The sequence below is a fragment of the Pecten maximus genome, chromosome 11 (genome assembly GCF_902652985.1).
Source record: "Pecten maximus chromosome 11, xPecMax1.1, whole genome shotgun sequence".
NCBI lineage: Eukaryota > Metazoa > Mollusca > Bivalvia > Pectinida > Pectinidae > Pecten > Pecten maximus.
In genome coordinates this window covers 11,033,821-11,045,900 of record NC_047025.1, presented here as the reverse complement: position 1 = coordinate 11,045,900, position 12,080 = coordinate 11,033,821, and the positions used below count along the sequence as shown (strand labels likewise).

At 35.7% G+C, this 12,080-nt stretch overlaps 2 protein-coding genes across 2 annotated transcripts in view; one reads left to right on the top strand and one right to left on the bottom strand.

The window, feature by feature from the left end:
• Positions 1-1,201: 1,201 nt before the first annotated feature.
• LOC117338352 (derlin-1-like) lies at positions 1,202-8,657 on the bottom strand. The gene is made up of 8 exons (XM_033899676.1): positions 8,326-8,657; positions 7,091-7,202; positions 6,402-6,466; positions 5,885-5,911; positions 5,501-5,596; positions 4,663-4,715; positions 4,165-4,275; positions 1,202-2,956 (listed from the first exon to the last, which is right to left on the bottom strand). Exons 1-8 carry the CDS (start codon positions 8,482-8,484, stop codon positions 2,830-2,832), a joined length of 750 nt encoding a protein of 249 aa, XP_033755567.1. The 5' UTR covers positions 8,485-8,657; the 3' UTR covers positions 1,202-2,829.
• A 609-nt stretch (positions 8,658-9,266) lies between these two features.
• The window catches only part of LOC117337634 (TBC1 domain family member 31-like), a 31,869-nt gene continuing 29,055 nt past the window's right edge, over positions 9,267-12,080 (top strand). Inside the window, exons 1-2 of the mRNA XM_033898713.1 lie at positions 9,267-9,545; positions 10,152-10,312. Of these exons, the coding sequence (XP_033754604.1) occupies positions 10,236-10,312 (77 nt within the window). The 5' untranslated portion in view covers positions 9,267-9,545; positions 10,152-10,235. The remainder of the gene's footprint in view (positions 9,546-10,151; positions 10,313-12,080) is intronic.

Sequence of the window (12,080 nt, the reverse complement as noted above, 5' to 3'; positions counted from 1 at the left end):
TGCACTACGCCACACTTGACTGTCAGATAAACATGGTCGAATGCACTACGCCACACTTGACTGTCAGATAAACATGGTCGAATGCACTATGCTACACTTGACTGTCAGATAACCATGGTCGAATGCACTATGCTACACTTGACTGTCAGATAACTATGGTCGAATGCACTATGCTACACTTGACTGTCAGATAACCATGGTCGAATGCACTACGCCACACTTGACTGTCAGATAACCATGGTCGAATGCACTATGCTACATTTGACTGTCAGATAACCATGGTCGAATGCACTACGCTACACTTGACTGTCAGATAAACATGGTCGAATGCACTACACTACACTTGACTGTCAGATAACCATGGTTGAATGCACTACGCTACATTTGACCGTCAGATAAACATGGTCGAATGCACTACGCCACACTTGACTGTCAGATAAACATGGTCGAATGCACTACGCCACACTTGACTGTCAGATAAACATGGTCGAATGCACTATGCTACACTTGACTGTCAGATAAATATGGTCGAATGCACTATGCTACACTTGACTGTCAGATAACCATGGTCGAATGTACTACGCTATACTTGACTGTCAGATAACCATGGTCGAATGCACTACGCTATACTTGACTCTCAGATAACCTATGGTCGAATGCACTACGCTATACTTGACTGTCAGATAACCATGGTTGAATGCACTACGCTACACTTGACTGTCAGATAACCACGGTCGAATGCACTACGCTACACTTGACTGTCAGATAAGCACAGTTGAATGCACTACGCTACACTTGACTGTCAGATACCTATGGTTGAATGCACTACGCTACACTTGACTGTCAGATAACCACGGTTGAATGCACTATATGCTATGCTACACTGTCAGATATCCATGGTTGATTGCACTATGCTATGCTACACTGACCCATGGCTGATTGTACTATGCTACGCTACACTGTCAGATACCCACAGTTAATAGCACTACGCTATGCTACACCGACCCACGATTGATTGCACTATGCTATGCTACAATCCACTATGCTATGCTACACTGATAAGTGTAGGGTAGTATAGTGCAATCAACTGTGGGTTTCCGACGATGAGCTAGAATCAGAAACCCTTGAAATTAACCTTAACAGTAAACAGAAATCACCTTAAAATTGAATTATAGTGATGATAAAATATAAAATATTCAAATTAATGGAAATATGTTTTAATGGTTTCAATAAAACATTTGAAATGATACTTACATGTCATCTGATAAATATATATATTAAAGGAATTCTGTAGCATAATATGGCTCCCGACAAATTAAACATGTGAAAAGTGATTTTGTTTATTAGAAAATATGACATAACATCCTTCTGAACATCACTGGTAATAATCATCATGAATATCACCCGATGATGTCAAAGATTAAAGCACTTCCTGTTTAATAAATGTAGTTTGTATACTGGCATTTCAACTGGTAAAGGAGCGATGCCTTAAAAATTTATTTCAAGTAAATCACAGGTATGGGAAATAGGGAGATTTTACCCGAGGGGATAGAATTTGTGCGAGAACCCTGGTTTTGTTTAATCTCAGAACCCACAAAATATATCTGGTACCCTAACGGAATTTCCTTATAACCTGTAATACTGTAAACGTACATATTTTAGCGGTGATTTTATTTTAGCGCTTTTCGCGCTGGAAGCCTTGCGCTAAATTATGATTGCGCTAATTACTTTTTGTACGTTCTATTTCTATAGAAAGTTCTGTGGATGCGCTAATTCATCATTGCGCTAACTGGCTAAAATCTGCAAATGCGCTAAAATTTGATTGCGCTAAAATAAGTACGTTTACAGTAATGGATTTTTTATCAGCCTCCTCTTACGTGGAATTCAGTAAAAGTAGTCAATGGTATCAGGAATGCAACCTTACAATAGATGATTTTCCAGATGATTTATATTAAGGAACACATATATGGAAAGAACAGAAAAACTGATGAGAAATGAATGAATCAAATGTAGTTATACAGAGCAGCAAACCTCTACCCTTATATGTATATATACCTTGTAGAACTTGTAACAATGATATCTGTCACTTGGAATTCATTAAACATTGACAGACACTATTCAGTAATGAAAACTGTCAAGTTATTGTTAAGATATCTAACATTTCATGGAATTACAAAAAAAAAATAAATAAAAATAAATACATAAGTTACATCATTCATCGTAAGAAAACGTTTCAGTTTCAAGCTGATGATGATGATGAGCTCATATATTATTTCTCAGAAATAAAATCCTTTTCTTAACCTGTTTACCAAAATACAAAAATAATGGAAATTAGGGCAATGCATTTATTATAACACCAAAATATCCCAAACCATAAGACACTAACATTATGCGTTGCAATAACCTGTATACGGTTGACAGATGGCGGCGGATTCATCACCTTATGTCTACAAAAAGTATTTGTGGTGGTCATCGTCTTAAAAAAAAAGCTTTTGTCAATTTACAGATCATCCATACTGCATAAAATGACTTATTCTACATTTTCAAACACTGGCAATATGATTAGCTATGGAATATTCTCTTTTAAATGTGTAAAACATTTTTTTTCCATTGGAGATCCAAACATGCCATATGTATGTCAAGATTTAAGTTGCATCACACTATCAGGTCCCAGTTTTACGATGTTTCATTAACTTGAAAAAAGTTTTCCAATATAAGAAAGTATTTGTGAAGCTCTGATGTATTTTCAGTTAACGAACATCAAATCGGTCCTGATTTTATAAATAACAATGTCGACGAGTTCCGCAGTAAATATTGTGATTCTGCAGTCTAGTTCAGGTGATTGCCATGTCCCCAATTATGATTATCGTGGCCCTCGTCTTGTTGTTGTCGACGACTCGATGGTGCCATCCCAAAGCCAGAAACACCGCCTCGTCTGTTTGGTAAATACTTATACCTGAGGATAAAACAGATATTATATTACAGGAAAGGAATACTTCAAATTGATGATAGATGTTTTATCAAATCTTCATACACTCAGCAATCATCATTATCATCATCATCATCATCATCATCATCATCAAGAATCAGATTCAATAACAAATCTTCCACAATGTTGCACACAAGCAACAGTAACAAAATTAGGTTTGAAAGTAATCGAGAATTAAGATATTTTTTGATGCCTGAAATCTGCTCTAAATAGATCAAGGGCAGATCACGCTCCTCCACTTCTTTTTATCAAATTGCAATAGACATATTGATGAGCTTGCCAACAGGCATGGACCTATTGTTGGAGAAATACAATTCTCTGACAAGTTACTGACACTTGTAACCACTAGGATGAGTGTGATAATTTTCATCCTGGTTCAGACTCCATGAACATTTTTCTCCGATAACATTTTAACATGATGTACAGATCACATTTCACTAGTTACTACATCAAATACCACAATACTGTTCTTGATGTATACAAATATATATGTAACTATTGAATAGTTAAATAATTCACTAGTCATACAAGTGCACATGTATACAAGGACAGCTGGTTCATTTGCCTAAGGCTAAATTTAAGAGTTCAATCAACCTTGGGCAGGCAGTTAGTAAAGATAAAAATTATCTTCATAGTACTGGTACATGTACATGTATAAGATTTCATCGTTAGAGTAATTTTGTCAAATGTTCTGCTCTATGTTGTATGTTAATCCTGAATTTAACTCAGGCCGCCCCACATAAACTTGGACAGAAAGTTGTGGTTGTGTTTTATTTCAGGACAATGAAATCACATTTGTTAGCTTTGATCATGGTGGACTTGTTACAAGTAATAGATCTAAGTTAATTTACTGTAAAATAAATACATGCTATCGATTTTCATTTTGTTTCCATTCATTGATTCAAATGACTTCTGAATGCAGTGAGCTACAAATACTGTAAAATGTTCAAAAATATCAAATCTCAATATTTTTTAAAGTAATTTTGATAATGTATTTCAAATAAATGCTATCGGGGTATAAGAGATATGAAATATGTCTATAGAAGCTGTTTCCATAGTCTTTTAAGGCGTAATACAGGGCCCCATTCAAATTATACAGAAGGATCCCATTTTATCGGAGAAGGACCACATTAAATTTCAATATATCTATAACCCTTTAGTATATAAGTACTTACAATATGTTTGGTACAGTGAGAAAGCGAGCTCCTCCAAAGTCTTGTGGGTATTTAAACATTAAAAAGAAGTACAGGTGTCCGACAAGGATTCCTAGTAGCTCCGAGATTCCACTGAAGAAAAAAAATGTTTTTTTTTTAAAGAGAGTAATCCATATACATGTACATAACAGTTCTTGTACTAAAGATTAATTATTATTATTCTATATAAAACCAGTCCATATCGCCCAAACGTTTGAAACCTAGTGTACCTAAACCTGTTGAATTAAATAGTCTCGGCCTGTTGTCTAAACTTGGCTGAGACACGGTAGATTAAAATAAACCCATTATTTGTTTTCAAACATAACTTGTATCCATTGTGCAATATATTCACTCTTAAAGCATTACTTGTCATAATGACTTATTTACTCTTAAAGCATTACTTGTCATAATGACTTATTCACTCTTAAAGCATTACTTGCCATAATGACTTATTTACTCTAAAAGCTATACAATACATACCCTTGTCCCAAGATCATGTTGAAAGCCAGCAGAACCCATGGCAAGTACATAGCCTGAAAACAACATACAATTCATTATCATAGCTGTATATAGGTATAAAGTACATTTATTTCTAAAGGTTATATGACTTTTTGACAACACTTTTTACAAAGTATCAGGGCCCAGTTGCTCAAAACGTGATTAGCTATATATATAGGCTAATTACAGTTTTACAACAATTTTAAAATCCTGATAAAATCATTTCTGGTCATTTCTATTATAACACTTGTCAGTCTCTTCTTCCCCGCCTATTTTATTTCAAGGAACAAACTGGAACATACACACACACAGGCTTTAAAGGACACATGAGATTTTCACTAATCAAGTGATTAAGCTAATCACCTTTCGAACAAATGGGCTCAGATCCATGAGATTTGTTCACAAATATCTTTAATAAACTAACAAATTGCCTAATGACTGGTTCTCCTTTCAATATTTGACGATGAATGACAAACCATTGTAATTTCAATGTACATTACCAGAAATGTCCAGATAGAAATGCTGTCACCACAACATGAAGATAATACTTTCCATTCTTTCAGAAGTACCTATCTTTATCCCACAATTAGCTAGGGGAACCGATCAACACAAAATAATATCTGACAAAATGGAGGCGATGGGCATATCATACATTAGATAGTGAAATTTCATTTGTTGGCATTTCTAAAGAAACTGGAAAAGTTAAAAGTTTATCACCACACCTAAGGCTTATACTGCTGGATTAATATGATTTGTGGCCAGGGCTCTCAGTAGACTGTTAAATTTAAGGAACTGAAACATATACATGTAGTATACAAACCTTAAACTGTGTTCCAAACCAAAATTGTACGACTGTGTCCTTGTTCAGCTGACACCACACATACAGAACACTCAGGACCATGGGGTCCATCAATAACTGGAATGGCAATCAGCGAAGGTTAATATACATCTACTCAGGTTTACAAAACATTAGATCAACATCACAAGTAGGCAATGCTTGTATTATACTGAAAGTAATCAAACTGTGTCTGGAATATTTTACTCTTTGAGATATTTCCTGGTTTAACCAAGTTTTTTTCATTGAATAATATTCATCTTATGTTCCTATGTATGATTCTTTTATGTGATTTATACTCATTTAAGGAGACAAAAGATAATTCAAATTATATGATATCATCAAGACAATGAGATTAGATATACTTACAAAGATCTCGCCAATAAGACCAATTATCTGATCAACACATGTAAGGGAAAACAGACAAAAGAGGAACACTCAATACACAAATCCAAGTGAAACAATGTTAAAGGCAGCATCAAAATGAGGTTTTCTTAGACAGTGACATTTTACAAGGGCAATCGAGTTACTAGTGTTGATTACAGTGTGTGAGCATATTAAACACGTCAGTACCATGTTAATTAACCTTTACAAAATTTCGTCTGAAATACAACCATGAGTAGGGATTTCAAACAACATGCCTCTTGTGCTGCTTCTATGATCACAGACATAATGAAACACACTTACTGATCTTTATTAAATCAATTTCATTTCCAGGCCAAATATTTTCAAGGTGAATGTGTTCAAATGAAAACCTGAAAATCATGTAGTTTTGAACTGAATCCGCATACATGTACCTTTATAAAGACAAACGTCCTAAATACATCACCAAATTGTATACAATTTTTCCCCAGCATTGGCCGGCAAAATAATGACAAAAGGATACAACCAGAGAGAGCCAGTTGAAGAGCAACATGAAGGCATATTCTGCAGGCTTTCCATCAAAGATACCTGAAAATAGAAACAATTTACCCATTCAACAGTGGCCTCATAAGATACAGGGTATCCAGCTAACTCCTGACTTCCAGCAATTTCAGAAGTCAAATTACCATTTCTGATAATAATTGCTGCTATGAATCAGTGAATTCACAAGTGTAGTGTGAAACAAAATCTGGTAGATGAAAATGTCAATATAAAGCCAGTATAAATTTTCCAAATTTTAATCATAATGAGCAAAATGTCGAGACAGTGACTATATATGGTGCAGGGAAATAAAAGCAAAGTGATCTAGCTATATATAGGGCTAAGCCTAATATAGATTGCAATTGGTGATTGTATACGTATACTTCCTAATCACTGAACAACATACAAGAGGCCTGTCGCATTGCATCACAAGCAATTAGGGTAAAGCGTCTTGCCCAAGGACACAACCACGACAGTACAGACTGGCACATTTCTCAGCTTCCTAAGAAATGCAAACTGACATTGGTAGGGAGCATCGAACCACGCACCTTGGATCTTCACCTGAGGTTACGAGGCTGGAGTTCTAACCAACTGAGCTACATATTGCAACAAGCACTTAACGAATTTACAAAAAGTATTACTTAACTTGTTCATATTCAGTAAAATACTTACCTGTCTCCAAACGTGTTGAGTATGAATATAAGAAATATAGGTTGATGAGGTAATGGAATCCATTTCCTCCAGAAATAGGATAGAACAGCACAGACGTCAATGGTCTCCAGAACTAAAAACAAGAACAACACATAAGTTTGTTATACTGCAATATATATGATACTCAGCTTAATTTCATTTTAAATAGTAGACAAGTGGGCTCACAAAGGCACTTGAATTCTCTCATTTCAAAATCCAAGAGTACAGGCTAATCACATGTAGTACATGGATTGCAAGTTGAACCCTTGGATTTCGAAAGTACATACTGTGTTGTCAATCTAAAAGAGCTTGATCATTTAGACTCCATTGATATCTGGCCATATGGTTACATGTACATTATTGTGTTTTATCTTTTAATTATTAAATGATATGATATAAAATAAAATCTTCTGTTCCCTAATATAGCCAGTCAGAGGCTCCAACACCTGATCATGACATATAATTATATTTTAGAGCAAGAAATTGTTAATTTGAGCCCCAGGCTTTCTATCATTAGCGTGGTGATGGTCCCAGCCTATTTTATTTGTATGTACTTATCTTTGCAAATTTCTTGGTTTTTCACCTTCTAAAAATTATGTTATTATAAAATCGGTGAAATTATGCCAGAAACAAAAACTGTGAAAACAGAAGTTGTTAATGATAGCAGAAGTGGTGTAGTAATACCAAAATATGAAACTTTAATGTTTTATATATACATTGTAATAGGGCATGCGCATTTCAATCGAAAATAGAAAGTTTTCTCATAAAACCGAGACAATCTTGACCTTACCAGGTTAGGGAAATCTGCCATTTTTAGCTACTCTAGCTAAACATAGCTGGATTCAGCTACTTCAAAACAATTTAATGGCAGATTTCCCCAACCTGCTTACGGTGGAGTTCCTAACCTGTTTCACCTTTACCAATATTGATGCTCATGCTGCACACATATGTAATATTGATGCCTAAATTTCTTATTGTAAAATTCATATAGCAACCTAAGTCAGTGGTCAATATTTTGACTTTCTCATCACTTGTTGCATCACCTCATTGTGAAGGCTAAATGGTGAATTTTATGGTACAGATATGATGTCTGATAAAAATATTCCTGTATATTCTGCCTTTTCTAAACAACCATTGATTTCTCTTGTCCAATTACAAATTGATATTATTCATGTACATTATAGGCACATAATCAAATTTCAATGAAGTATATTTACCTGAAACTTGTACACAACTGATTCATAATGTAGAAATAGCCACATTGGGTTCAGGATGCTAAATCGGGCTAATATAGGCACCACAATTGATCCTGTGAACCAATATTTTGTTAAAAAGGGAATTCCCCTATACCAGTCGCCAATGTCGTTTGAAGCCATGTTTGATCTTTTCAATCAATGTCCACTTTGTAAAATGCTGATCATCTAAATATAACCTGACGTGTACCTCAACACTTTTTCTACAGAACGGAAGTTTAACTATGCTGACTAATTTGACTTTCGGCACGGAGAAATGGTACGCCTAATCCGGATTCGCTTTCCGTTCACATAAAAAATGCAGTTTTTTACACGGCATTAAGTGTAAACATGGTGTGAAAATTATTATAAACCATAAATGAACAATTCAACCATTTTCTATGTGTATTCTTCCCGCTCTTCACAGACTGTGACAAACACTTTTTTGTGAAAATAATTCCTTACCGACTGAAACAGTTTAACAGAAAATATATTTTCGTGCCGAAGCTGACCTAAAAAAAGCAGTGCCCCTCTTAATGTAATGACTGAATATAGATCTAACTCATTTTGTTAATCATTTGATATTCCTTCTAAACATTGTATACCTAATGTGGATCTGGTTATTGAATTGGTCTCATATTTGGTAAGAAACTACGTGTTCCGTTAAGAGGTGCCTTATCGCTCCAGCCGAATAAATGAAAGAACCATGAGTTATGCAAATCAAAAAGACGAAACGCAAGTACAGAATGGTATTTATATTATTAGTATAGCTTTTTAAAAAATCATGATCTACTCAAAGTAGATTTATTTTATCAGATAAAGTGAAGATGATAAATCACACTGATAGCTTTTTAATATTAATAAGTCGGTATATGGTTTGGTTCCACTTTAGAATCCGTAAATTTATTTAACACTGGCGTCAAAATTGAAAACATGTCCGATCCCGCTTCCCATGTAAACAAAATCGTAGAAACGTAGACAGGTAGAGGTTTCATTATCAAGGCATGATGTCATTTATGGGAAATATATCGAAATTCCGTATTGTTTTGACTCCTCGGACGGTGCATTAGTCCTGATTTTCTCTGTATTTATTGATATTATACTGTGCACAGATTATATTCGTTCAGCAACTCGCGGGATGTTACAACCAGTTGGCTATTCCATGTATTTGTCTTGCAAGTATCCCCGTGAGATCTAATATCGAGGTGAGAACAAAATGCATGTTCATGAAGTAATACTTGTTTAAAAGTGGTGAATTTACATTAAAGATTTCTTTTTCATATATTTTTTTGTGCAGGTTACAGATAAAATCTAAAAACAGCCAGATGTTTTAGTTTGTGATATCAAGAGCTGCATATAGAGTATATACGTATATTTTACCTTAAAGTCCTAGACTAGTGTTGTGCATTGTACTGCTGCTTACTGAAAGGAGATTGCATTGTGTATATAGAAAGAATGAATATTGTAGGTGTCATTAAAATGTAGCAGCTATGTATGCGTAAGTGTGAGCATGTTTAGGGTGTCTGCGGAAGTGACTATATATGCGTTGGGTTATAGCCATGATTTGGTATACACTTTTGTTAAAAAATGATTCTTGTGTAAAAGCGCCGTGATTGAAATGTTGGCCTCTTGTTTTCATGAGGGATAAATTTAATCTTTCTTAGGTAATTACTCTTTTCAACAGAAAAACATAAACCTGTAATGTGAAATGTTTAATTTGTATATAGGTCTCTGATACAGATAGCTGAAATAGACCAATGATTCAGGAAACTTACCATGTGTCTATTACTAACTTTCTATTATGATTCCAGATTGTCATAAGGGTGATGATGGTATATCAGCAGCTGAAATAACAGGATACACATCAATTGTAATACACAGTGTTGACATAAACAATGCAATCACTTGATGTAGCTCACAAAGCTAGTGGGAAAATCTGGCACCGCAAGCCCACACCATCAGCTGATAATGGGTAAGTTAAAAAAGTGTAACAGGAGAGGAGAAAATGTAGCGGCCAGACCGGGGTTCGAACCCGGGACCTCCTAACACTAGCCGGATGCTCTACCAATTGAGCTACCTGGTCACCGATTATCGACCAAGTCCAGTCCCGCTACACCTCCCTCCTTTTTCCAAGTCTTCGCCCTCGAAGACACACAAGACCTTTATACCACCACCGTGTGGGTATTTTTTAGTTGGGGGCCAATTTTGTAACAGGAGAGGAGAAAATGTAGCGGCCAGACCAGGGTTCGAACCCGGGACCTCCGAACACTAGCCGGATGCTCTACCAATTGAGCTACCTTGTCACCGATAATCGACCCAGTCTTGTCCAGCTACAAAAGTATGACATATATATATACACATTTAGTATCAGTCTCCATACAAATTTCTTGATATAAAACTTAAAAATCACAAACCATACTGCTGGACCTAAAGCTCTATTCAAATCGATAATAATCAGGTAAGGGAATAAATAAAATTCATGAAAGGAGTGGAAAAATGAGCGGCCAGACTTGAACTCAAACCCTGGACATCCAAACACTAGCTGGATGCTCATGCCCTACCAATTGAGCTTCTGGGTCGCCGATTATTGACCCAGTCCAATTCTGCTATTCTCTCCCCTCCCTTTTAGAATCTTTGACCTGCAAGACCTGACAACTCGCATCCAGGGTTCGGGTATCCCCTTGTCAAGTGTTCACATCATTTGAAACAAGGTTTGGTCACGGCACCAAATGTAAGAAGAGTGGGAAAATGCACGGCCAGGCCGGGGTGTGTGTAACAGTACTAATATCTAATTTTACGCTAAAATTGAGTAAACAAAAACATTGTAAAATTGGCACAAACAAATCTTTTCTCGTCTTAAAGAACTAGTACAAATGTATTTCTTCATATAAGCCTCAAGATCTGGCCTTTAGATTTTGGATGTCTGCCTTGAAATATGTTCATATAATACTATTTCAGGCCTTGAATTTTGACACTTCACCATGACACCCATTCTGTTTATAAAGAAATTAATTCTTTCTCAACTGTCAAAAATTATATGTATGAAAATCTTATTAAAAAGGCCAATAAACTGAAGAAAAAAAATCTGAATGCTATTAACTTATACTGTATTAATTTTGCACAAAAATCACATTAGAAAAACACCCAAAGAAATTAAATCAGCCACATGTCTATGCCTTGAACCTTAGAGTCAAAGAATACCTAGGCCTGTAAATAACTAAATATGCATTGTCTTCATAACAGCCCCACCGTTGTTCAGCTGGCCATGGTTAAATACGCATTTTGTTACCCAATAAGTTAGGTGGTTGGGTTACCCGATGGCATAGTGATAATGCACTTGCCTTTAATCTGGGCAGTTTGGTTTCAATTACCCCGATCAGACATGGAAAGGTATGGGGTCATCTGGTCAACCATATGGGTTTTCTGCAGGTACTCCGGTCCGGTTTCCTCCCATAATAAGCCCCTTGCATGTTTCCTAGTGGTGTAATGATTCACCGATGCATTGATGTATTGGATCGCAGAGTGGTGCATCGATGCATCGTCTATCCTTGATTTGTATCGTGATACTTGAAAATTGGTAGTTAGCTCCCTTGACCATCATTAGCTTACATTTTGTAGTAAACAGCATGGCTGCCTGTTGGAGTTCTTTCAAATCCAAATTATATAAATTCAAGAATGCTTTGTGGGAAACGGACAACACATATGTTTTTTTGTAACAAATGTAGACTTAAGACTCAAAT